The sequence below is a fragment of the Esox lucius genome, chromosome 17 (genome assembly GCF_011004845.1).
Source record: "Esox lucius isolate fEsoLuc1 chromosome 17, fEsoLuc1.pri, whole genome shotgun sequence".
NCBI lineage: Eukaryota > Metazoa > Chordata > Actinopteri > Esociformes > Esocidae > Esox > Esox lucius.
In genome coordinates this window covers 36,491,290-36,518,325 of record NC_047585.1, presented here as the reverse complement: position 1 = coordinate 36,518,325, position 27,036 = coordinate 36,491,290, and the positions used below count along the sequence as shown (strand labels likewise).

At 46.3% G+C, this 27,036-nt stretch overlaps 2 protein-coding genes across 6 annotated transcripts; one reads left to right on the top strand and one right to left on the bottom strand.

Moving 5' to 3' along the window:
- The first annotated feature begins 2,120 nt into the window (after positions 1-2,120).
- On the top strand, positions 2,121-15,446 carry si:ch1073-15f12.3 (laminin subunit beta-3). Of its 3 annotated transcripts, none has more exons than XM_010880930.5 (22): positions 2,121-2,144; positions 2,457-2,505; positions 2,708-2,862; positions 7,479-7,593; positions 7,700-7,773; positions 7,873-8,064; positions 8,182-8,245; positions 8,398-8,585; positions 8,821-8,941; positions 9,264-9,452; positions 10,962-11,117; positions 11,300-11,590; positions 11,941-12,313; positions 12,485-12,636; positions 12,806-13,017; positions 13,107-13,307; positions 13,420-13,564; positions 13,975-14,182; positions 14,342-14,483; positions 14,642-14,818; positions 14,902-15,058; positions 15,191-15,446. In XM_010880930.5, the coding sequence occupies exons 2-22, from the start codon at positions 2,481-2,483 to the stop codon at positions 15,328-15,330; spliced, it is 3,477 nt and encodes a 1,158-aa protein (XP_010879232.3). In that variant the 5' UTR covers positions 2,121-2,144; positions 2,457-2,480; the 3' UTR covers positions 15,331-15,446. The 3 variants fall into 3 exon arrangements, with proteins under 3 accessions (XP_010879232.3, XP_010879230.3, XP_010879229.3); XM_010880928.5 differs by lacking the exon at positions 2,121-2,144 and adding an exon at positions 2,182-2,256; XM_010880927.5 differs by lacking the exon at positions 2,121-2,144 and adding an exon at positions 2,233-2,319.
- Positions 15,447-15,594: 148 nt separating this feature from the next.
- On the bottom strand, positions 15,595-25,242 carry camk1ga (calcium/calmodulin-dependent protein kinase IGa). Of its 3 annotated transcripts, none has more exons than XM_010880926.2 (13): positions 25,091-25,242; positions 23,969-24,080; positions 20,450-20,575; positions 19,907-19,981; positions 19,192-19,330; positions 18,490-18,613; positions 18,313-18,388; positions 18,092-18,204; positions 17,891-17,969; positions 17,414-17,501; positions 16,999-17,315; positions 16,782-16,893; positions 15,595-16,610 (listed from the first exon to the last, which is right to left on the bottom strand). In XM_010880926.2, exons 2-12 carry the CDS (start codon positions 24,052-24,054, stop codon positions 16,821-16,823), a joined length of 1,296 nt encoding a protein of 431 aa, XP_010879228.1. In that variant the 5' UTR covers positions 24,055-24,080; positions 25,091-25,242; the 3' UTR covers positions 15,595-16,610; positions 16,782-16,820. The 3 variants fall into 3 exon arrangements, with proteins under 3 accessions (XP_010879228.1, XP_010879227.1, XP_010879226.1); XM_010880925.4 differs by lacking the exon at positions 25,091-25,242 and adding an exon at positions 24,175-25,057 and having other exon boundaries at positions 15,595-16,653; XM_010880924.4 differs by lacking the exon at positions 25,091-25,242 and adding an exon at positions 24,175-25,056.
- Positions 25,243-27,036: the final 1,794 nt, after the last annotated feature.

Sequence of the window (27,036 nt, the reverse complement as noted above, 5' to 3'; positions counted from 1 at the left end):
CAACACTGTGAAGACAGACGCTGTGAAGTCAGTTTGTACTGGAGCACACACACGCACACAACTTCCTGAGGAAACTGTGACTAATTTAGGACTGAAGCTGATTGCAGATGACAAGTATTGTTATTGTAGATGATTGTACTTCACAGTCATACATAAGTACCTATGAATTTGATAGAAATTATAAGAGTTTGGTATTCATCCCAATGGGACTTAACCTAATAAGATTCACTCCTCACCAATCCTCAGGAGGATTCATACTTCAACATTCACTCTATCTCCTATCCTTGTTGGGACCCGAAAACAGAAGTTATCTAACCATAATCCTAAGCATATACCTCATCATTAATGCCTTTAAACCTAAACGTATCCCAAATTCTAACACTAACCCTAATTGTAAGGTTTACCCAAAACTGAAAATGTACTTAGGGAAAAGGAAATAGGTTAATTTCAGGGTACATTTTTCAGGTTTAAAAAAAGGTTTTAACCTTTTGTGGATCTGTGAAGTGAAAACACAGAGAAACACAGTTACTGATTTTCTGATTTTTGGGTTCATATGAGATACATCACCGACTGTCTTGATGTTTTCAGTAATGTGTCCAGGGATATTTAAAAATCCTGACCTCTCATTGCAAGTGTTAGCTGAGTAAACACCAAATGATCTGGGAGTTACTGTATTCAATTCAATAAACTTCTACTTACTGATTTATTTTACACATCAGCTTGGGAATTTTATTCCAGACAGAATGTATGATTACTAAAAACATGTAGCAGGAGGTTAACATTTTTTGTTTTATAAAAACATATTGTCCTAAACCTTTTTTGAATCATTTCAGTGGCCTGGAAATATCCTCCCTTAATGTTTTGAAACACCATAAAAAAATATTCCAATAATGCATTTGAGCCAACAACGCGGCAGAAAAATCCAGAATCTCATGACTAACGCTGTTGGCAATAGTATGAGATATTTCATATGGTGCTGTATGTGCATTTACTGCATTTACGAGCACAATATCCTTCTGATGGAAGATTTGGTATGTGTAATGAGACAGTACATTCATGGACTACACTGACACTCAGTGTCACATACTTTAAGCTGTTTGCTCTCAGTGGACAGAGGCCATGCCAGACAAGGCTGACAATTTGTTTTAACACCAGAGCTACTGATGTCACAGGTGCTACACAGGGGCTGTAACGTTGGCTGTGATAAAACTGGACCTCCAGGCTACTAATCTTTCCAAGGTGTAACCAGTTATTTGTCAACTTTGGCGTAAAACGCGTATAGTCTTGCTAAAAGGAAAGGACAATGTCTGTGGTCTTAGGTCATTAGGACCCCCACCTCCACCGCACATGAAAAAAATAGCAACACACCCCCAGTGTTTTCTGTTGTTGCCACAGCAACCTTACCTGTCCTTGCTTTTACTTAAAGGTGCGGCTGCAGACGTCTGGCAGGTGTGTGTGTGTGTGAGTGTGTGTATGTGTCTGACGGAGGTGAGTAACAGAACACACCCTGTTCCTGACTGTTAGCCAGGGGCTGCGGAGAAAAGCAGTGTGGCCGTGCGTGTTTCAGCAGCCCAGAGGCTAGGTTTTTATTACACAGGTGATGATCAAGACACCCTGCCACATGCCGACACGCACGGCGCCACGGTTACCACTTAGTGGGGGCAGGCTGTGCTACTGCAACCAGGGGGACCTTTACAGTGTGCATGTGTGTGTGTGAAAACCCTGATTCAGACAGGCATGTCAGAAATGAGAATATCTCAAGGTTTTTTAACAGAATGATGAGTGGAGATTTGGTTGTACATTGGTGTGTAGTGTATCATATCCTAATAACTGCAGAGTTAAGCTACTATTCTTGTTGAGACAAGCTGCCAACCAATCTACTTATCCACAGCTATGTTTTACCATATCACTGCAGAGAGCTGATCATTAATCTCTTCGTATGGTTCATACCTAAGGTTCATTTTACACAATCCACCCTTTTTCAAAAGTGTGTTTTTAATGTGTAACGTGAAATTCCCTTTTCAGGGTGCGGGTGTCGTCTACTTGTGTGCTTTTGTGTGTGTGTGTGTGTGTGTTTGTGTATGTGCGTAGTTTCCAACAGGGTGTGGTTATCTTTCTGACACAATCTGCATTATGGAGCCCAGGTGAGAGGATGTTTATAAGGGCACAGCCACAAATCCACACACACTTAGACGGATTGTGAGCAGCAGCACACTCACACACACACACATATATACATCCTAAAATCTAGCAGCGGTAAGTTACTGAGCCAGGGAATTAACACTTTCACTGGGTATTGAACCTATTGTTCTCAGTGTGGTAAGATTATTATTATTTTTTGATATTTCAAACACTTATCATGACTTTTTCAATCATTTATCTGATCTTTATTTATGTTTGACCTTTCTGACACGTCTTGCCTCTAATGTCTTTTGACCGTACTTTTCTGTTTGAAGTCTTTCTCACAGGTGTTAAGAAAGATGTGGATTTTCGTCCAGTTCGCAGGTAAGATTTGTGTAGACATTTCAGTGATTTCTAATCTAAAATTATTTGTTACAATTGTGTTGTTTGTATGTATATTTTATATTGACATCTAGAATGTTGTTTTGATTTGTTACAGTTCATGTAGGATATGTGATAAATGTAATTGTGCTTCAGATTGGAATCTTACAGAATAATGTATTAATAAATTGATACCCTACCCCAGCTCTGACTGCTGTGGCTGTGGCCCAGAATGACTGTTATTTTGGGGCCTGTTACCCCCCTATCGAAGACCTGCTCCTGGGTAGAGGCCAGCAGCTCCATGCCTCCTCCACCTGTGGCCTCACTGGCTCTGAGGTCTTCTGCTCCCCCCTTGGACTGGTGAGACCCTGTTTCTGTTGTAAAGAGCCAAAACACAAGTGAATCTGATTTACTTAGTTAGTTCTGAGTCTGCGTTACGGAAAGGTCTGTAAGCACTCAAGTCCCGGGTTGTTGTTCCACTCCGAATGTTTTGTCGGAGAGTGGTGTCATTTAAACACTGGGACAAAGGAGACAACAGGAGATTTGGTAACTGTTTGTTGATGCGAGACAATGCGTCTTGTTTCTAGATTACCTCTAACTTTTTACGTGCATCACTGAGAAAGACTGAGGGAAAAAAGAGACAGGCAGGCAGACTGAATGACAGACAGACAGGCAGAAATAATGGCACGCTGTTCAGCTCGGTGGTGTGCATGTTGCTTTCTGTGCCTACCATGCGGATTGGAGAGCAGGGGAGGGGTAATACAGGAAGGGGTGGAAGGAGAGTTGCGGCGGGGGGGTTGTTGGAATTTGTGCAACTGTCTGGATCTGGTGCCAATGACACTCAATATTAGATGTTGTAAGGATCGTCTGTTATCCCAGTCTGGGTTAGATAGACAAGTATACGCTTACCATTCTGTGTTCAGGGTCTTGATTCTAATCAGATATAAAGAGGACAGGGGGAAGCTCTTTCTGGTTTGATTTGTGTTGATGCATTTTTGAGTGACAGTAAAGTCCTTTAACAGAGCCACGCCCTTCCTCTGGTGTTGCTGGGCAGAGCAGGTAACAGTCACTCTGTTCGTCGAATCACAAATATCAGCCTGGCCCGTCTCTGCCTGTACAGGCACACACACACACACACGCTAGACTAGATCATTTTTTGCTGTTTGTTGGTTGTGATTATCAAAACTTTTTTGTTTTGATAATCATGCGAAAGAGTTTCACTCGGTGAATGTTCTGATCACACAGCACAAAGATTTCTAACTTTAGGCTTGTGGGGAGACTTGCCCCAGGCTATAGAAATGTGTCTAGACTGGAGTGTGCATGTATTGTAATTGTGTGACTGTGTTGTTGAATCATGTCTGACGGGCGTGGTTGGGGATGGACTGTGTCTTCACCCCACAGTACCGACACCAAGCGAGATGTGATTCATGAACTGAGTTATCTGGACGTCACAAAATGTTCTGACTTAAGATGAGTTGTGGTTCCACCATCATTCGACGTGATACACATTTCCAAACTGTTTGTAAGGACCAGCCATTAAACTGTTTGGGTTGGTTCATTCCTCCCCTGGCACCTCTCACATGTCCTCAGAGTTAACCCCCGAATGGAAAAGACTTCTCTTTTGTTGGCAATTCACACTGTTCACTGAATTATCCACTGTTCAATTTAGACACTCAGTCACCTGCTCAGTAAAGTCAGCAACAAACAGCCGACTGACATTTACTCTTGAGGTGCCAAACTGCTGCTGAAACTACGGTGGTTATTATATGACGATGCTGATTATACATGAACTTTTGACTGTTTTAAATAAGGACCTGTAGCCTTAATGGCTACATCCTCTTAAGATCTTAAGTGAAACTTGAATGATTTCCCAGCTGAAACAGATGAGAGGGCCAGGCCAAATGAGTCAGCCTGGTGTGGAGCACTCAGTCTCCAAGCACTGGCACTGTTATTGGCTGGACGTCCACCCACCATGCCTCCGCAGAAGCCAGAGACAGAGAGGGGGTGTCAGAGATAAAGAGCACCACAAGAGAAAAGACATCGCCTTAGAAGGTGTTTTGCCTTTTGGGATTCTAAGATTTGTGCGGGGCCACGCTGGCAGAACCTTTCAAGTTCAGTAAGGTTTCTCGAGGAACCCCTCTGAAAAAAGTAATCAAGGTGTAGAGATATGGGGGATGGAGAGAGATAAAGAGGTATAGAGGCAGGGCTAAGGAAGGACGGATGGAAAGAGAGGGTTAGCAGGGTAGGGATTGAGAACCAGGCCTTATCCTCCAGTCCACTGCTGTTGGAATTATTCTTCTTTGGCACAGTGAGATGGTGAAGTTTGTACAACCGGACAAGCCTGACCTCTTTTCTCTCTTTCCCAACTCTCTCCTGTACCCTGGACCTGACCTTGCCAACATGGCATAGTGTGATCTTTTTAAAAACGTTTAACCCATTTTTCTCCACAAGGGGTTTTTCCTCTGCATTCTTTGAGAGATACTGCATACAATGAGTATGAAATATTCCCACAGTCAGTCTGCTGAATGGCATAGGCTGCATCTGTGAGTGAGTTTCTAATCTCTGCTACAGAGAGCAGGTCAGCTGGCCATGCTCACTCTTTGATACAGATTGTTGTGTCGGAAGGCTAATCTCTTCTGGTCCGATTCCAGTGTTCCGGCAGAGTTTCTCTGTATTGTCCTTAGCCCGTGACCCAAGGACACCAATCAGCTGGACACTGACCGGGCCTGGCAGAGTTTGGAGGCTGCAGCAGATTATTAACTGAACGGGGGAGACTATATTTAACAAACGCTGCGTTCACAGAGGCAGCATAATCATTTTTCATTAATTTGTCAATATGATGAGCTCTTTAATCAATTGGGCCGAAGTTTAAGTTAAGTTAGAGGGCTACATACATTTTGAACTCCAAACATGTGGTATTAATATGATGAGGAAAATGTTGACAATGTTAAATTCATAACCCAGATAAATTCACATTTCAGTGTAGGGGAGGGATTTCCCAGAAGAGACTCAAACAGTGCCCAGCTGTGTCTTGTCAGCATCTATGTGTAGGGGTCAACCTCCCAGTGAACACTGACCACTAGACCACACGCAGACACACACATGGACCAGAGGTCAGGGCTCATGCAACCACGCTATCTATCTAGATGTCACTCTGGTTCAGATTGTCGAAGGGTTTGGGACTGTGTTGTTGTGCACGTGTACTGTGTGTTGCTATGGTCACACCTCGCGTGCAGGGCTTTTTCTGTAGGGGCAAGTCTTGTTTTTCCTTTCAGGCTGGATCTTGCGTGGGTGACCTCATACACGTTGTCATACCATCACATCGGTTACGGTAACCAGCAGGCAGACCACCCTGTAAGGTGCCTGACTCAAACTGCTGGGTCAGGAAATGGATCCTGAAATCTGAAATCACTGAACTGCATTACGAACTGATATTATGAACATAGAACTGAGTGCTTTTAGCCGTGATGATCTAATCACTTTGCAGAAGGACTCAAACTAGATCAGTTTCATTCTCATTGGGGCAGCTGACGACATCTCGCACATTTCGAAAGTTTTAGGAAAGGGGACAGGTTAATTCCTAACGGTTAAGGAAAGGGGACAGGTTAATTCCTAATGGTTAAGGAAAGGGGACAGGTTAATTCCTAATGGTTAAGGAAAGGGGACAGGTTAATTCCTAATGGTTAAGGAAAGGGCTCAGGTTAATTCCTAATGGTTAAGGAAAGGGGACAGGTTAATTCCTAATGGTTAAGGAAAGGGCTCAGGTTAATTCCTAATGGTTAAGGAAAGGGCTCAGATTAATTCCTAGCGGTTTAGGAAGGGGCGCAGGTTAAGCTGCTCAACTCCATTTCCTGATATGAGTAGTTGGGGTAGAGTGGAATTTTGTGACACATTTGTAGGACGTGCAAAGCAAATGAAATGTGATTGATTGATTGATGGAACACAGGTTGAAGGTAGCAAGAGCAGTGAAAGGAGGTGAGGTGGAAGATTTTATGTTTAGGGTAGAAGGTGTATGTTTGTATGTGTCTGTGTGTGTATTCTGTCTGTGTGCGTGTCTGTGGCACTAAGCAGGCCCAGGGGCAGGGAAACCACCACAGCCGAGTTACGTAACAGACCCTCCATCAGTGTTCTATTGATTCAGTAGACTGCCACTACCGCTGCCTTGATGACACAAACCCTGACCTGCTGAATGATCTGGAGCTCTTAGTCGGGGTTATCTATCTGCTGGTAACAGGAGATAGTGAGTGTTGTGTTGGAGGAGGAACTGAGACCCTGCTCCGACCTGTCGCCATCAGAACGCTCTCACAGTCCCTCAGTCCACCCTGATCAGGAAAAAAAACGAACGTCTCCAGTCAGGGTTAAGGCATGGAATCCAGTTCTACAATGGGAGTGCTTTTTTTTTGTGTGCGTCGCTGACCAATGGCCAGCAACTTACCATAACTACGGAGAGGTCAAAGGGCACATTTACATGTGCTACAGCACACACCTTCTGTATTCACATACACAGTAGGACATGGAACATGCTTTATGGACTTACTGTATTAGTTGAAAGAATGTTGCTGAATCCGGTACATAACATGATGCTTTGTAACCTTGGTGGGTTGGGAGCGCTAAGATGGTGGCTATGGTACACGTGTACAGCTGCAGCACATCGGTTCAGTTCTAGACCAACAAGTTCTCAGCAAAAACTCTCCCCTGAATGAATAAATAATGAAAACACTTGAAAAAATATATTTAAAAACATAATGCTAAGTTGTATTAAAATGTTCTGTGCTGGGGGCTATTGGTTGTGCTCCAAATTACCAATGGCTTGTGAGGATTTTTCTCTCCTTGCACATCAAGATGTCTAACCTGTGTAGGTCAACTTAACTGTAGACAAATGACCCCCCATCCGGCCCTCTCTCTCTCCTTCTCTCTCCCTCTCTCACTCCCTCTCTCTCTCCCCCCCCCCCCTCTCTCTCTCTCCCCCCCATCAGTCAAAGATGAAATGCTGCCCCTGTGACTCCAGAAACCCATCCAGTTACCTGGCTCACACAATCCAGGACGTTCTATCCAGCGCCAGACCAAACAGGTGGTGGCAGGCCAGAAAAGGTGAGGGGACACGGAACTAAATCACCCGTATCTTACTATAGAGACCGCATCCTAAAGCCCAGCAAGTAAATGGGATCTAGCAAGTAAACAACCTGTTTTCCTCTAGATGTTAATCCGGTAACCATACAGTTAGACCTAGAGAACCCGTTTCAGCTGGACACCCTCCTGCTGACCTTTAAGGTGAGATCCAAGTCTTATCCAACAGCCAAATGGTCTTTAAATGGAATAGAATCTAAATGACTGACCCCCCCCCCCCCCCCCCCGAATGCCTCTACACAGGGACCCCGTCCCAATGCCCTGGTGGTAGAGAGGACGGTGGACAACGGTAAAACCTGGAAACCAGCCATCTACATGGCCTCAGACTGCCGCTCGGCCTTCCCCGGGGTTGGCGTGACGACGCCACGCTCCCTAGACGAGACCTACTGCCTCACCATGCCCCCTCCCCCCGCCAACCCCTACCAGGACCACATGGTGAGCGGGGGGGTTACACCTCAGACACACTTCCCATGAGAGCTTATGTTTCCTAGAGAGGACACCTTGAAGTGTCCCCTTGATCCCAGTGTTAACGCGGCTCATTGCTTTACACAGATCAAGTTCCAACCTTTGCTTCAGTATTCCACCATCAGTGTGCCCAATGGAGAGAAGATTCAAGGTAAGACGCTCATCCATGATGGATACTCCCTCATACTGTTCATGTGGACCGTAACACTTCGTGTCCCCATTAATAACCTGTTAGCACTATAGCAGGAGCCCTGATTAAATGAGGTGCTTTGCCTAATGATTGACAGCTGTCTCTGCCCACAGAGGTGTCAGGACTGACTGGCCTGCGGGTGAAACTGACTGAGCTGGGTGTGGTGCCCCACCTACCAGGCCGTAGTCCTTCTCGCTTCTATGCTGTCAAAGAGATGAGAGTGCTGGGGACCTGTCTGTGTCACGGCCACGCCAATCGTTGTCTGCCTGATACCAGCTCTAACCTGCTGTCCAGGACACTGGTACGTACAGAATACCAAAAACATACATAACCACACAAATCGAAGGGCAAAATGGACGAAAGTTCCAGAAACTGGCTGCTGGATTCTGGATGTCCTACTTTTATCACCTCATTATTCTCGGAATCCACCAGCAGGTGAAGCAAATTTGTTGAATTGTTCCCGGAATTTTGCAACACTATTCACAAGTAAATAGCTATTTTGAGTTTTTTCCGACAGCGTATGTTCTGCATTGCAGGTCAGTGCTCAGTGTGAGTGCCAGCACAACACGGCAGGTGTGAACTGTGAACGTTGTGCAGATCTCTACAATAACTTACCCTGGAGACCGGCCGAGGAGGGGAACCCGCACACCTGCCAACGTACGCAACCACCCGTGTCTTTAATACACTTACTGCAAAGTTTTGACAGGGCTGAGAAATAGGAAAAGGACGCCTTTTGCTTAATGTGACAGGATTGCTTTGGCCACTGTCCAATCGCCCCACACAGTGCGCAAAGCACCACACATTGACAGTTACAGAAAAAAGTACACCGCTAACAGGCTAGGCATTTCACACTACTAACTGGCTAGCCATTTCACGCTCGTTCCGTAAGAGAGAAGATTGTACGAACAGTGTGGGTGGGTGGACTGAATGTACAATTTACAGATGTTTATATTTTTTCCTGTGGTGCTGCCCCCTGTAGGTTGTGAGTGTAACAACCATGCCCTGCGGTGCCGTTTCGACCTGGCTGTGTATGAGGCAAGCGGACGAAGGAGTGGGGGGGTGTGCGAGGGTTGTTTGCACCACACGACCGGGCCCAAATGTGACCGCTGTGCCCCTGGTTATCAACCCAACCCACGGAGTAGCATGGACCGACCTGACGCCTGCATACGTGAGAAATCTTAAAATCACAGCTTTTACTCCTCATTCTCTTCAGCTACCACCACCACTATACCCACCTCACCAACCTCCACCACCACTATACCCACCTCACCAACCTCCACCACCACCACCACTATACCCACCTCACCAACCTCCACCACCACTATACCCACCTCACCAACCTCTACCACCACCACCACTATACCCACCTCACCAACCTACACCACCACCACCACTATACCCACCTCACCAACCTCCACCGCCACCACCACTATACCCACCTCACCAACCTCCACCGCCACCACCACTATACCCACCTCACCAACCTCCACCGCCACCACCACTATACCCACCTCACCAACCTCCACCACCACCACCACTATACCCACCTCACCAACCTCCACCACCACCACCACTATACCCACCTCACCAACCTCCACCACCACCACCACTATACCCACCTCACCAACCTCCACCGCCACCACCACTATACCCACCTCACCAACCTCCACCACCACCACCACTATACCCACCTCACCAACCTCCACCACCACTATACCCACCTCACCAACCTCCACCACCACCACCACTATACCCACCTCACCAACCTCCACCACCACCACCACTATACCCACCTCACCAACCTCCACCTCCACCACCACTATACCCACCTCACCAACCTCCACCACCACCACTATACCCACCTCACCAACCTCCACCACCACTATACCCACCTCACCAACCTCCACCACCACCACCACCACCACCACTATACCCACCTCACCAACCTACACCACCACTATACCCACCTCACCAACCTCCACCACCACCACCACTATACCCACCTCACCAACCTCAACCACCACCACCACTATACCCACCTCACCAACCTCCACCTCCACCACCACTATACCCACCTCACCAACCTCCACCACCACCACTATACCCAACTCACCAACCTCCACCACCACTATACCCACCTCACCAACCTCCACCACCACCACCACTATACCCACCTCACCAACCTCCACCACCACTATACCCACCTCACCAACCTCCACCACCACCACCACTATACCCACCTCACCAACCTCCACCACCACCACCACTATACCCACCTCACCAACCTCCACCACCACCACCACTATACCCACCTCACCAACCTCCACCACCACCACTATACCCACCTCACCAACCTCCACCACCACCACTATACCCACCTCACCAACCTCCACCACCACCACCACTATACCCACCTCACCAACCTCCACCGCCACCACCACTATACCCACCTCACCAACCTCCACCACCACCACCACTATACCCACCTCACCAACCTTCACCACCACTGGTACTACCTCCACCACTACTAACACAACCTCTACCGGCACCACCACTACCATTACTACAACACCCACCACCACCACCACCTTTAACACCACTGCTACCACTACTACAACCAAAACCACCCCCCATCACAACCACCACTTTCTGCTTTTTGTCCCTGTGTTTCGTTCAGGCTGTTCTTGCAGTGCTGAGGGGGCGGAGAATGAGGGTCAGTGTGATGACATCACCGGGTCATGTCGCTGCAAGGCCAACGTTGAAGGACCGAGCTGTGACCGCTGCAAGACAGGATACTATGGTCTGAGTGCTTCAAACCCTCTGGGATGCACCAGTAAGTCCCCTTTCACCATTGACCGTTGACTGTGAACCTGCAACCATCACTGTTATGCTCACTGGCAGCCATAATCCCTGTGGTGTGGTAGAGTAGCGTTGGCCGTGTAAGTCTGTCGCATAGAACCAGAAGAGGTTCCAAGACCCTTTAATCCACTGGGTTTCAATTCTCTGTCTCTCCAGAGTGCTCGTGCAGTGTAGAGGGGTCCACGACCAGCGCGTGTGACGCAGTGACCGGGCAGTGTCGCTGCCGGCCCCAATTCCAGGGGCAGGCCTGTGACATATGTGCCCATGGTTATTGGAACCCCACGTCCTCCCGTGGCTGTGAGCCCTGTCGCTGCGACCCCACCAACTCCCTTGGCGACGCCTGTGACCAGAGTACGGGTCAGTGCAAGTGCAAGTCAGGGATCGGAGGTCGCACTTGTGCAGGATGCCCAGACAACACATATGGAAACCCTGTTACTGGCTGCAGACGTAAGTGTCTGTTATGTTCAGTCGTAGAGGGGTTAAAAGGCTCTTAAACAGGCTTGGTAACAATATTTTGACTCCAGATGGCAGTAGTCCTGATGACTTTCCTCATGACTCCATCTATCCCTCCATTTCCACTTCTCCCTCTCTGCTTCTGTCTCTTCCATCTGTCATTCTGTCTCCTCCCTCCCTCCTTCTCACCCCTCTCCTTTTGTGTCCTTCCTCTCTTCTGCCTCCTCCCTCTCTTTTTCTGTCTCCTCTCTCCCTCATTCTGTCATCGCTCCCTATTCCTGTCTCCTCTCTCCCTCATTCTGTCATCCCTCTCTTCCTGTCTCCCTCTGTCATTCTCTCGACAGGGTGTCAGTGTGACGCTGAGGGTACGGTTTCAGGAGGCTGTGATAAGCGTACGGGGGCCTGCAAATGCCGCCCAGGCATCACAGGTCCCCGTTGTGATGCCTGTAGCCGTGGCTACTGCGATTCCTTCCCTAACTGTGAGGTATGCCCCTCCTGCTTCACTGACCTGGACGTCAACATTCAGAACCTCAACCTGGTACTGGAGAGCCTCTCCAAAAGAGTGCCCAGTCTCCCTGGCGGCACGTTGCCCTCTAGTCTGGTTCCCCGAATCCGTGCCCTGGAAGCCAGCCTTAACCGCATAAAAGGCTCTCTACCCCTGCCACCTCCCTCCACCAGACTGGTCGACAATGCCCTTACACAGTTTACCAAGCTAAGGTGAGGGAAATTCACATTCACAAACTTCAAATTTTCTAATGACAATGGGCATCGGCTTCCGTAAGAAAACTCAAAATCACATTGATTTACTTTTGAACACTCCCTTGACCTGTAGACTACACTGCTTCATTACTGAGCGTTTTGTCCCTCATATCCATTGTAATCCTACAGGAAAAACTTGGATCAGGCGGATCGGGATCTGTTACCCCAAATCCAAGACCCGGAGCTTAATTCAAAACTGGATGAGCTCCAGGATCTCCTGGACAAGCTGAGTCTGAAGTACAATGCCATAAAATCTTCTTCCAATAACTACAACAACATAGGTGAGAGAAATATACTTACACAGAGACAGCAACACTATTGTTGTGTCAATCAACAAAAACAAGCACGTGGAATGTACTTAATTACAAAGTATTTGTCCTTTGCACCACTGCCTATGCATGGCTGTTAACACAGCATTTTGTCTTTGTACCTGGTTGGTTCTGTCTAAAGGGAACTTTTCTGCCATCAAGAATGCCTATGACAAGTCAACTGACGCCGCCAAGAAAGTCAGTGCTAGTGAGAACACCGTAGAGCAGTCAACAGCTGTCAGAAAGGTCGCCACTGACCTCCAGAACAAGATCCAGTCAGCCAACACCATAGACCTGGAGAAACTCAACCAACAGCTGAACACCAAACCTGACCTCACGCCGACAGCCAAGCAGGTAACTCTCGCTTTAACCTCAGCTCCACCTCCAACCCTGGCCCAAGTCCGCCACCAACATAACATGTCCGTTTTAATGCCGCCTCCTAGGTTTGCGGCAGCACGCGCTGGGACCGCTGTACCCCTGCCAACTGCGAAGGCGATCTGTGCCCTCCGGAAGCACAACCCTGTGGCCGCCGGGAGCATTGTGTCGGGGCTCTGCCTCTGGGGACTCTGGCAGTGACTGATGCCGAGGAGGTGAAGGACAGACTGCAGCAGCTCAACGACACCATCAAACAGGCCACGTCACAGGTAGAAGCACCACGCCGTCCCGACCTTAAACCAAAGAGAAACGCTTCAATTCTTCAAGTGGCTTCTGCCGTCATATGCTGTTCAATGGCTCCTTTCTGCATTCAACTCACAGATCGAGGAAACGCAAGAGACAGCCGAAATGCTCCAGAAGTCCATGGACGATTTGGCCGATAAGACGAGGCAGACCAGTAATGAGCTGGAAGCAGATCTGAACCAGACCAGAGACTTTGTTAAAGAGCTGAAGAACTTCCTTTCAGGTGAGACATAATCAAGCACCTTCGATAACCTCTCTATACTTATTTACTTCATTTCTTTTACTCAAAGTATTAAGCTAGTAGTATTTCATTTTATTTATTTACCTCTAGTAAAAGTAATAAACTGGTCTAATTGAATTTATATTTTGTTCCGTTGTAAAGAAGTAGTAATGCATTTTGTTTCTTTTCTTGTGTTAAAATGGTGGTATTACATGCTGATACTTGTAGTAAGTGTTAAAGTAGTACTGTAAATGTAGTACTTTGAAAATGTGAAATTTACTGACGTCTCCCCATCATTTTCTCTATCTTCTCATCCATCCTGTCATCTTCCCTCCTCTTCCTCTCCCCACTTTCTTCCCTCCTACTCGTCTCCCTCTCACCTCTTCTTCCTCCCTCCTCGCCCTCCTCTCCAGACCCGACAATAGACCCAACGCTCATCAATAATATAAGTGAGGAGGTCCTGAGAGCCAAGCTGCCTGACAACCTGCCTGCTCTGAAGCGGAAGCTGCAGAAGATAAGAGATCTGCTGGCGGGCCTTCCGAACACCAGCGCCATTCTGGGCCGGACAGGACCACAGCTCGACACCGCCCTGCGCCTCCTGCAGGAGGCCAAGGACGCCAGGTACAACTGTCAGCCTTATGACGGGGCTGCGTACTGTAGTAGTTCAAGTACTGTAGACATTATATCCGATCAATCCTGGGCGGTTTAACTTGGTCGCGGAAGCTGTAAACGTTGCTGTGAGTTCGCTGTAACACTGAAACGTTGGCCGCTGTGTGACAGGGATGTTACGCTGGGTATGAAGGCTGATGCTGACGGGCTGTTGGACAACCTCATCGCCGAGGAGAAAGGCCTCTCTATCCCGGATCAGAAAGTGAAGGAAAGCATGGATATCGTGGAAGACGTCAACAGTGAACTGAGCCTGGTGAGTGGGAGGAGGTCCATGTGTGCTTTGAGCTAATGTTCTCAAATAAACACAGTTATGCTTTCAAACCAGCCTGAAATGTACACTGATTAAATTGCACCAGATCTCATTCTTCTCCCATTCTTGCGATAACAAAATCTGTTTTTAACTCTCTCCAGGTCAAGGACACTTTGTTTTCAGCAGAAAATACTTTGAATGATGTATCTGACCTGGTCAATGGAATTACACCTCAGCTGAACGGGCTCAAAGCTCTCGTGACCTCTGGTGTTCAGCTGGCCCAGAATGCAGCGGGAGAGGCTGATAAGGCCAATGATGAGGCAGACGCTGCAGCCAAGGTGTGTGTGTGTGTGTGTGTGTGTCCGTGTCCGTCCATCCATATTTGTTCCCATTAAACATCTCTTCGCCTGTCTGTCTGTAGGAGCTGGCGCGCCTGCTTGAACAGCTGGAGAAGCTGCGTGCTGCAGAGAGGACCAGTGGAAGTGAGAATGGGACAGCAGGGGAGAGGCTCCAGAAACTTCAGAAGGAGGCTGGTTCTCTGGCCAATGAAACTGAAGACATGATTAAGTTACTAACAGGTAGCGATTGAGACATGCATGTTCAAACATCCAGGGTATCCAGAATGTTAGCATAAAGCTACTGGACATATATTTAATGTGTCTTTTCCGTTCCTCCTCTTCTTCCTCTCCTCCTATCGCTCTTTCCTCCAGAGAAAACAACCTCTCTGTATGAACTACAGCAAGAAGTCCTAATGAAGTCTGAGAACCTGACAGGCCTGGACACCCAACTGCAGGACATCCTGGCTGAAATGAGAGAAAAGGTCAAGTTCCTCACCACCTGCATTGGCTGAGTCGATCGGGACAAAGCTCGTCCGGCTTGTTCTTTGGGATAAGGGAGCAATGTTACATATTTATTTTATCCCACTTTCTGGAGGATGAATGTCCCATTAAAGAGATGTTTAGCGTTGATGTTGAGTGGTCTGGATCATTCCGCTACACTACGATTGGCCCCACAGAGCGTCTAACATGCTTTCCACCAATCAGATACAGTAGCTGTAGTGTATAGGGTGGAGAGATGTGCGGTTGTGTGAGGTGGAGGAAAAAAGCAAAGAAGAGGAAGTTTCCATTTTTATTAACAAAACAAGTATAGCCCTTGTTGTAATAACGTAACCATCTCCAATCAAACAGTTAAAATGGCATCGTCACTACAAAAGAAACTACTACAGCTTATTGCAGAGAAGTGGCACATATTATTCAAATCTTGTTTGTACAGGGGTTACACAGTGTTACACAGGACCGCTTGAAGTGTAACCAGGTTCTCTTCCACAGAGAAATGACAGCCTCCAAACCCTTTTTGCCCTGATTTCATTGTGTTATGACATGGTTGTCAGGATTCCAACAATAAGACCTGTCAGCGACAATCAAACCTGTCCACAAGATTCATAACAGTCAAAAACCTTACATTTAGGATTATAGATCCTAAATAAAATGCGTAAAATAATAAAATAAATGTTTAAAAAAAATCACACAATACAAAACATATTTTTGATTAAAAACCTGATGAATGACATCTCAAAACCCTTGAAGCACAGTACATGTTGTACAGTATTTCATTGAAACAATTCTTTTACCAGGTTTACATTTTACCTCAGAGAGAGGACTGGTTTCTTCAGACCCATTTTAGGTACAGATGTGAGTGAAAGAACAACAGCTGGATTAAGTTCAGACAGCAACACAACGAAGTGGCCAAACCGTTCCAATCTCGCTGTCATTGCAACCATACCAGCAAACCATATATATATATTATTTCATAGGTCAATAAGCATTAGCCATAGATAATGATACATTGTAAATACTTCTTCATATACTTTAAATACATATTTGTTTTCTGTTGAGAGTGAAGTGGAGAATATATAATCTCTGAAAGCTCCACCGACAGTGGCTTGGGTCAGGGAGATAAACAGTGTGTGGGCACAAGTTTGTGAGTGAGTGTGTGATGTGAGGGTACTGCATTGTAGCGTAAGAGGTCCCACTGTACTCTCCTCTGGATATGGTTCAGGCCCTGGGTCTTTGCCAAGTACATCTCCGAACGGCCCTCTCGAAACAAACCAGCAGGGGTCAGCAGAAACACCTGAAGAGATGCAAGCAGCGGCTCAAACGTTTTGATAGTAACACTGCAGAGACGGGAGGGGGGGTTGGGTCAGGGAAGGGGGGGGGGGACCATTTAAATTCAGAAAATGAATGTCAGATTTTTTTTTGAGTAATAGTTTGCATAACAGTATACAAGCGCATGTGTGTTTACCTTGAAGCAATCTAACTGATCTTCAGGTCAATGATTCAGTTACATGACAGAACACACTCCCGTCTGCATGCGGTCACCACTCCTATTGGTCGCCCTGTCCATGGTGTCACAGCTGAGACAACAAACAGCAAACATCGGAGTTTGGGAAACCGCAGATTCCGAGGATAAAACGGAATGGCAAGTGCTCTCCCCCTTCGCTCTCTCCAATCAAACTCACCTCTTAGTCGCCGCGAACGAGGAGCATTTGTCCGCGTTGTATGTCTCTATGACGACGGGCGCATGCATGGGCTCGCTTTGGCTGGCCCTCAGGCTATGACATAGCACCTCTGGGGGGGTCATGTGACCGACTGGAATCGGGAGGTTGGCACTGGGGTCAATGTTCTCGTTGACGCCCTGGACACCCTGGGCGGAATTATGGGAGGCGCAGGGGTTGATGGCGATGGCGGGGATGGGTTGGGGAGGGGCTTCGTGGTCCCCGTTGGTCAGCTGACGCTTCTTCATGTGGTTAATGGCTGCTGTGGCATTGAAGGCTTGCTGTAACACACACACACACACACAGAATAAGACACTGATGTTTGTATTAATAACGAAGTGTTTGCATACTGTACGCGTCCTTCAGATACGCTGCTCACCCTCCATTTGGACTTGGCAAAGTTCCTCTGGATCTGCATGCTGACTGTTTCATAGATGTCTTGATCCCGTGCCGTCTTGCCGATGATCCTGAAACAGGATGTGGCAGTGTCAGGGTGTCCGGGAATGGGAAACAAACAGGAAATAACAGACCACATTGATCTAGGGTTTCCAAACGGAGAATCAGAGATGTGAGGAAGGACTGATCCTGGATGGGGGTGCGCTCTTGTAGTGTGTTATTATAGAGGGCCAGAACTCCTCAGAAGTCCTTACGAGGACATCACTCTTCAGTACCGTCCTTGGTCTGCCCTACCCATGTCCACTCCTCACTTTTACACTCTTAGAAAGCTTATTTTTGCCCTGGGGGTTAGGTTTATTGTTAGAATTAGGGTTTATTTTGGAGGTTCGTCAAAACAGATGGTCCTAAAAACTGAAAACTGTCTGTGTGTGTGTGTGTCAGCAGTACATGTGTGACTCACCAGGGGTGTCTGAGAGCCTGTTCCGTGGTGAAACGTTTGTGAGGATGCTTCTGCATCATGTTCCGGATGAAGTCTTTCGCTATAGAATGACGGACAGAAATGTCAATAATTTATGATTTAAAATTCAACTCTGTATTATAACCCACGTTCACAGCATAGCTGTTGTGCTCTTTCTGCATTGTTCAACCATCGTTGTCGTACCTGACTCTGAGATGTTATCCCAAAACGGTGAGTGAAAAGCGTAGTCGGCCCTCATGATCTTGGAGAACAGACGAGTCTCGTTGTCCTCGAAAAATGGTGGGTATCCGCATAGCCTGTCACAGCGAGCGAGAGAGGAGGGGAAACACCACGTCATAACGCAGTCTTCTTGAGGGTGCCAAGGGGTTTAGAAATGTCTGGACCCCGCCCAGACAGGTACTCACAGGATGTATGTAATGACCCCTATGGACCAGCAATCCACTGCCTTGCTGTAGGGTTTCTGAGCCAGAACCTCAGGGGCTGTTGGGTCAAATATACACAACATTGGATAACAGATTGACTCTGTATTATACAACAACAAACCATCTAACCCGCGCGCACGCACACACACGCACACTCACCAACATATCCTGGTGTGCCGCAGGCTGTGGACATCACTCCATGGTCAGACATCTTGGACAGGCCGAAGTCACTGATCATGATCTTGGAGTTCTCGTCTGAGTTGAAGTATAGCAGGTTCTCTGGCTGGTCACAAAGAGAGAAAAGGGAGAGAGTGTCAACCAGAGGCAGAGAGGGAGGGAGGGGGGGAGTGTCAACCAGAGGCAGAGAGGGAGGGAGGGGGGGAGTGTCAACCAGAGGCAGAGAGGGAGGGGGGGGGGGAGTGTCAACCAGAGGCAGAGAGGGAGGGGGGGGAGTGTCAACCAGAGGCAGAGAGGGAGGGGGGGGGGGGGGGGGTCAACCTGAGGCAGAGAGGGAGGGGGGGGGAGTGTCAACCAGAGGCAGAGAGGGAGGGGGGGGGGAGTGTCAACCAGAGGCAGAGAGGGAGGGAGGGGGGGGGTGTCAACCAGAGGTAGAGAGGGAGGGAGGGGGGGGGGGGGTGTCAACCAGAGGCAGAGAGGGAGGGAGGGGGGGGGAGTGTCAACTAGAGGCGGGGGGGGGGGGGTCAATAAGAGGCATAAGACCACTGTGAGTAAAGTTACACTACCTAGGCCTTCCCTGCAGAGGCGACTGTGCGTTTCCCATACACTACGCCCCTGGCAGGCTGGCAACGTGTTGTGTAGGTGTTAGATGAGGGCCGTTGTGTCGACTCTGTGGTGATGTACCTTGAGGTCCCGGTGCACGATGCTGTTCTCATGCAGGTAGTTGACAGCCTGCAGGACTTGTCGGACCAGCTGGCTGGCGTCTTTCTCGGTGTACACCCCTCGATCTATGATCCGGTCAAACAGTTCCCCACCAGACACCCTGGGTGGCAGCGCAAACACATCAGAATCTCCCAACCACAATGTACAGTATATACTGTACGTACACATCATCAGCATCACAACCATCATCAGAGGAAAGAGTGTCGTCGGCATCATCGGGAAGTATTGTCGTCCGCGTGACCATCATCATCAGCATCACTCAACGCCTAATCATCATTATCATCATCACCCGAATTAACGTCACCATCATCATCAGCATCACCCAACGCATAATCATCGTTATCATCACCCGAATTAACGTCACCATCATCAGAAGCATTGTCGTCGCATTATCAGCAGAATAATCCTCATTATCGGCAGCATCATTTTAATCATTCTCATCGTGAGCACCCTCTACAATCCTTCTTAAACCCTTTTCAGACAAATGGACGGTGGCGCCTGGGAAGCTCTTTGGTTATGGCTTGGCTGTATATATCTGTAAGGGCTTTTCAAAAGCCGACACGAAACCTTCTGTGGAGATGGTTGCAGAAAACCTACTAATTCAACCTACAAATTCAGCAACATTTCTCTGTAAGCTGAACCTGGTTTTGATGCAGTGATGCTAGTTTTCACTCACAGCTGCATGACGAGGTAGTAGTGTGTCCGACTTTCATAGAAGTCCTCCAGTCCGATCACATTGTCGTGCCTTATCCTGTGGGGAAGTGGGAGAGAATGTTGAACAGGGTAGATTCATGTGTGTTTAAGTCTATGACTGTGTGTGTGTGTGTGTGTGTGTGTGTGTGTCCATGTTTTATTACACTGTACTTGTGACGACTCCTTAAGAAACAAAGGCTATTTTACGCTTAGGTGTATAGGGGCTGCAGATAGCCTGGCAGTCGGGAACCAAGGTGAATGAAGTATGTAGTGTGTTCGTGGTCACTCAACCTTGGTGTCTTTGGCAGGTAGCCTAGTGATTAGACTATCCCCTACAGTGAGAAGATTGCTGGACTGAAAACCCAGCGCCGCCAAGGTTAGGTTTAGGGTTAAAGTTCAAGGTTAGGAGTTACAGAAAATTTGATTTGGAGTAGGGAATAATTATTTGGTTCACTACAAGGATAATTAATTCCGAAATGAATGTGTGTGTGTGTGTGTGTGTGTGTATTTCTGCATGCTCACTCACTTCTTCAGAACAGTGATCTCGTTCTCCAGGTTAGTACAGCTGAGGTGTTTCTTCTTCAGACACTTCAGAGCGTAGAGGTTTCCCGTCTTCTTCTCGCTCACCAGATACACCTCGGAGAACGAACCCCTACACAGAAAAAGAAACGGTCATACGTCTCGAAAACAACCCTGGAATGAGCCGCTTTCCGCAGATTGTCCGCAGGCGTGTTTCCAGGCGGGCGGAACTAACGGGACGTGGTCAAGATGGCGGAAGCGCTCCTACACACCTTTGGAGGCTTACTGTGTGGCCCAACAGGACAGGGATTAGAACGAGTGCAGCCCAGGTAGCGGATGAGGTATGACACACTTACGGCCTGGGAATAGCAACAGGGCTGAACCAGAGGATTACCGCTCTCAAGCCTTTACGTAACCCAGGACTGGGACCCAGAGAGGACACCCGAGATGAGTCAGTCATCCATTCGCTCACTGAATCTACCAGACTACGGAGTGTTGTACACTGCTCAAGACTAAGACGACCCAGCGTACGTACATACAACGTTATAGAGGATAGAAACACACCAGATAGGTGGGGCGGAAATAAGAGAATAACTACGTCGGTCATGTGTTCGTCTCTCCTAGTTTTCTTTCATCATTGTGGACCTTTTGCTTGTTCATTTTATCGGTTTGTCTCCGCCTAATATCATCCACGCAGGATGACATTTGAGGAAAACGTGGTTGTTTTCTTTGTCAGACCCAGGAGAATGTGTTAATGCGGCGGAGAGAGGCTAACTTCGATCTGTGGTCTGCCCTGTTAAAGGGATCCCAACATGGGGATAATCCTCTGTTTTGGCGCCCTGAGCCTGGCCGTCACATTCTAACACCTGTGCAATGGATCAAATTAGCGTGTCTCAGAGAGAGACAAACAGATCCAGTCAACACCAGGCCTAGGTTCATACACTGCAGGGATTGTTTGATTAGAAAAACATCTAGCTCTCCAAGCTGGCACTATTTAAACCTGAACAGGTTGGTAAAGAGGTACGCCTGGCATTCTTTAAACATGCAGTGTCTTTATTGCTAGTTAAGCACTTAAGCACGAGGGGGTGAGGTGTATATGGCCAATAGACCACGTTTACAGGTTGTTCTTAAGCATGACGCAACACTGAGTGCTTGGATTCAGCCCTTAACCGTGGTGTACTGGCCATATACCACAACCCCTCGAGGTAGCTTAATGCTATTATAAACTGGTAACCAATGTAAATACCACAGTAAAGATACATTTTGCCATACCCATGCTATATGGTCCCCGGCTTTCAGCCAATCAGAACACAGGGCTCAAACTACCTGGTTTCTAAATACAATAAACCAGCTCATCCTGTGCTCACAGAAGCCTGCTACAGTGATAATAATGCAGTGCAGGTTCAGCTGAATACTGACACTCACGAACAAACTCCAGCATGCACGTACGCACCAAACGCATTCCACCCCACCTCAGCTCTCGTGCACACGCACACCCAAGCGCACTGCCAGAGCACTGATCCCATTACACAGCCGTGTTAGGATGTCCCCGCACCGCGAAGACGTCATTGTTCACCTGTTGGCCCCCACATCTCTCAGCCTGTCCCGCTCCCACCCAGAGATGTTCCGGGCTGTAAGCTCCTTGAGTAGAGGCTGAGGAGGTGGCAGGAGGCTAAGACAACAGAGTTGTCCCGAATGTCACAAAGCATAGCAAACTCTGAAACGTATAGCGTATACAGCGTCTCTTTCATTTCCAATATTTTTTGTTAAATAGACATTTTATTGATAACACACACAGTAGAGCACATAAATTGCAACAAAAAAAAACATAGTGGGTGTGCATATTCGTCTTGAATTTACAGACACACACATCTGAATTCGCTAGATAAATGGGGATTATTTCATGGCCCGTGGAACAGCTTCATAATTGAACCCGGTACAGCCAGAAGAGGACTGGTCCTCTCTAGGTTTCTTCCTAAATTTCGGCTCCCTCTTAGGGTTTTTTTCCCCAGCCACTGTGCTTCAACACGGTTGTCGCGTGAATGGCGCAGCCACACAGCTTTTTTTCACAACAACATCGTCGTCGCTTGCTCCTTGGGGTTTCAGGCTGATGTAAAAAGGGCTTTAAAAATGAATCTGAGTGATTGGCTGATTGCGTCCTGGCGTTCGGATCCTTGTCACATCAGACCTGCAGTGGCCCGCGGTCCAGCAGAGGTGGAGGGGCTGGGCATCAGATAGGGCTGCCTTGTCTTCTTGCGTTCTTGCGACTCATTCTGGTAGATCAGGCGCCTTTGAGCTCAATCATGTTTTTTAACCGGGGGGAATGCATTCACCTCTAGCGCGAATGACGTGTTAGCTTCCTGGTCGAGTGAGACGAGTCATAAAAAGCTGACAGGCTTTGGTAGACTTAGATTCTCTCACACCAGCCCAAAATTTGTTGTAACCATTCAAGGCCACATTTGTAAATTGGACTTGGTGCCATTTTCTTTTTTTAAATGTACTGTGTAGTAATAATAATAATAATAGTAATAGATTTTTCTGATCCTAACCCTAATATGAATCCTACCCCCCACTTTTACCATGAACTTAAAAGTGTATTTAAAGGGGATATGGAAATTGTCTCAATTAAATAGATTTTCCTGGATTTAACACATTTGGTTAAAAGGTTTCTCGCATTTATATGACCAAACCTGTTCACACAATGTGCCCTCAGACATTAGGTACATATTGGCCAACTAGTCCTACATACTTTTATAATGACCTGCTTTATTTTGGACAACGTTGCCATCTCCCCGGAAAAGTCTCTAAAATAATTGATTGACGATACATTGGTCAAAGTCAACCTATAATGTGAAACAGGTTCTGTTGTGATAGCACCAAGAAGACCAAACCTAATATAATAATGACGGATCTGACCTTAATAAATGAATTGAATATGCATTCTACTTCTTTGTATTTAATCCAATTCAATAATAATAACATTCTGAATCCTATTCAGAAATAATATACACCAGTTAGCTGATGCATTCATTCAGTCATGCATGCATAAATGTTTACATATGTAGGGGAATCCGGGAATCAAACCCCCCCTACATAGGCATTGCAAGAACCACACTTTACTAATGGAGCTACAAAAGACCACATAGCTACAAAGTTGCAAAGAAATCCAAATATCATTTTAAAAAACCTTGGCCCAGAATATCTGAACATCTAAATGTATTGTTCAAGCTGGTCCAAGAAGTGAGCTCAACTAGGATTCTTTTCTAAAAACAGGTAAAATAGGTCTACTGAACATCCACTAAATCCTGTAATTAAGGTTCTGGCAAGAACAGCTTGAGATAGTCCCAAAAGTAAAAGTGCTTTGAGTTATAAAACTGTGTTCTGGTTTGTGCCACAGAGTTTAACTGAAATGTAAAAAACCAGACACAAATATAGACTTCTGCATCCGCTTAGAATCATTGAGTGGTGGTTAAAAACCCTGTGACTTGGCAGGGATAGACAAGTCTAATCACAGCAAAGTACTTACGATCCCAGCTGTTGTTTGAATTCAAACACATCCCTGATGTTGTTGGTGACTTTCTTCCAACTGCAGGATATTTCTTTGCGACCCATGGTGTCTCTGTTCCCACAGCAGGCTCCTGGAACAAACGAGACAGTTTTACTCTCCTGCCTAGAGAAGAGCGGGATGTATAGACTTAAAGTACACATTTATTTTCTAAAGACAGCCCTCACCACAGATTATGAACATGGCTGAAAAACGTGTGCCAGTGTTTCACAAATGGCGGGTGGGGGGACCCACCCCCTGGTAGTTCGGTCAATTCCACTTGGTTCAAGTTTAAGGATTAATATTGCTATATCGGTTGGGCACAAAAAAAGTTTGCTCTTGTAGCAAAAAGAGTTGTGGACCACAGCGTCGGGTGGATACAGGATTTCTGTTCATTACTATGACGTGGTAAATACCCCCGGATTCCATATACAAAAACTTGCACGTAAAATATGAGGTCATTGATGATTGCCTGAGCTCGTTTGTACTGATCGCTTCCAGAAGTCCTGAAGGAGTGCAGGATTAGCGCGATAATGCCTGCTGATTGTTACTCTTTAAATCTTCTCCCTCCCCTTTTTCCTTTCTCTACCAATTCAGAAAAATAGATTAACGCTGATTCCTGAAGAGGGTTAGGGTTAAGGACATGTAAAAAGAAAAAATCTGAAACACTTCACGTCGGAGTAAAAATCGGATAAAAAAGGTAGTAGAATATGGTATAATTCCATTGTGGAAAATGCGTAATATGTCCATCCAATCTGGATTTCTTGAAAGCTTCACCCAGTTTAACAACAATACCATCAAATCAGGTATTTTCCATGTCACTCATAGTATCCAGCTGCGAGGTGGGAAGTCCGGGTGATCATCAAAAATATATTAACATTTGGGCGTAAAAAGGATGGTATTCCCCACGGATAAGTCGCAGGTGGACGTAGAATAGTATTTATACACGGCAGGACAATAAATAAATTATTGCAGCCAGAGATGACAGTACAGTTACATTTATTTAATGTAATGTAGACTAGAAGAAACACAAAACACTTCAACGTAAATCAACAGTACAGATCTAAATTACTGAATACAAAAGTGAATGGTATTTGATTTTACCTTAGCTGAGGAGCAAGCGAGCCGGCACTTGGGCAGGTGTCTCGACAGATCTACCTTCCTTATTGCAAACACCGAGACTTCAGCAGTGTCCAGAGGGCGTGTTCTGCTCCTAGCATTGTCAATGTATCACTTGCATAGCATGTCCCTCAACACATGCCGCGCGGCTTAGTTGGTGAAAGTGCGGTGCGAGTGACCACTTGCATAACACAAGTCTGTTCAAATGTAATCCCTGAACTGACAAGTCGTTAATTACAAGTACTTATTAAAAGCGAATAATAATGGAAAAGGTGTTGCACAGTCTAGTTTTATTATCCCCTTCACTATTTCAATTCAGTACCAAACCTAGTCTACATATCTAAAATACAGTCCTGTATATCCACAACTCTATAAATAATACTTGCAAAGACAACTTTCTGTATGTACAAAACATCCGAATTTGCCTGCTAACTTATAGCGTTACTATGAAGCATGAACAACGTACTGTGGTGAAAATGTATTAACTTAATTCTAGAAACCATGGCAGACCCAACTCTCGTTGGTTTCTGATCTGCTTTTTAAGTTATACCAGTCACAATGTAAGGATTTCACCACATAACCTTTACAGCACAACATTAATAGTGCACTTTGGGGCAATGAAATTAACTTCTAAGTCTAAAAAAATAAAACACATGGGACCTAACACAACCTCGTTTCCAAAAATGTTGGGACTGTAAAATGTAAGAATAAACAGAAAGCAATGCTGTGCAAATCATTTAAACCCTATATTCAATAGAAAATGGTATGTCAAATGTTGAAACTGAGAAATTGTATTGTTTCTTGAAAAATATACGCCCACTTTGAATTTGATTCCAGAGACACATTAAAAAAAAAAAGCTTTGACAGGTGCAACAAAAGACTGGAAAAGTTGTAAATTACTAACAAATAAAATCAAAGAACATCTCACAATTTATTAGATTAATTGGCAACAGGTCAGTAACATGATTGGGTATAAAAAGAGCATCCCAGAGAGGATGAGTCTTTCAGAATTAAAGATGGGGACAAGTTCACCACTCTGTGAAAGACAGGACAGGAAATAATGCAAAAGATTTAAGAATAAAGTTCATCATCTACGGTACATAATATAATTAAAAGATCCAGAGAATCCAGAGAAACGTCTGAACACAAGGGACAAGGCCAAAAACCAATATTGGATGGCCATGTTCTTTGAGCCCTTAGTTGGCACTGCATTAAAAACAGACATGATTCTGTTGTGGACATCATTGCATGGGCTCAGGAACACTTCTGAAAACTATTGTCTGTGAACACAGTACATTGCTGAATCCACAAATGCAAGTTAAAACTCTATCATGCAAAGAAGAAACAATATATAAACAAGATCCAGAAACACTACCACATTCTCTGGGCCAGAGCTCATTTAAAATGGGCAGAGTTGAAATGGGAAACTGTCCTAGAGGTCTGACAAATTAAAATGTGAAATTATTTCTGGGAATCATGGACACATCGTCCTCCAGGTTAAAGAGAGGGACCCTCCGGCTTGTTATCAGCGCCCATTTCAAAAGCCAGCATCTGTGATGGTATGGGGGTGCATTAGTGCACATGGCATAGGTGACCTTCACATATTTGAAGGCACCATTAATGATGAACACTATATACAGGTTTTGGAGAAACATATGTTGCCATCCAGACAACGTCTTTTTCGGGGAAGGCCTTGCTTATTTCAGCAAGACATTGCAAAACCACATTCTTGTACATATTATAACAGCATGGCTCCGTAGTAAAAGTGTGTGGGTGCTAAAGTGGCCTGCCTGCAGTCCAGACCTGTCACTCATTGAAAACATTTGGCGCATTATGAAACAAAAAATATAACGAAGGAGACCCCGAACTGTTCAGCAGCTGAAATCGTATATCCAGCAAGAATTGGAAAACATTTCACTTTCAACACTACA

Excerpts from the sequence above, each read along its gene's own strand:
- si:ch1073-15f12.3 (XM_010880930.5), top strand. The coding sequence starts at position 2,481 with ATGTGGATTTTCGTCCAGTTCGCAG. Across the intron at positions 2,506-2,707 it reads GATTTTCGTCCAGTTCGCAG|CTCTGACTGCTGTGGCTGTG; the intron begins GTAAGATTTGTG and ends ACCCTACCCCAG. Across the intron at positions 15,059-15,190 it reads CATGATTAAGTTACTAACAG|AGAAAACAACCTCTCTGTAT; the intron begins GTAGCGATTGAG and ends TCTTTCCTCCAG.
- camk1ga (XM_010880925.4), bottom strand. Across the intron at positions 18,389-18,489 it reads CGGCACACCAGGATATGTTG|CCCCTGAGGTTCTGGCTCAG; the intron begins GTGAGTGTGCGT and ends TTGACCCAACAG. Across the intron at positions 16,894-16,998 it reads TCGTTCGCGGCGACTAAGAG|CTGTGACACCATGGACAGGG; the intron begins GTGAGTTTGATT and ends TTGTTGTCTCAG.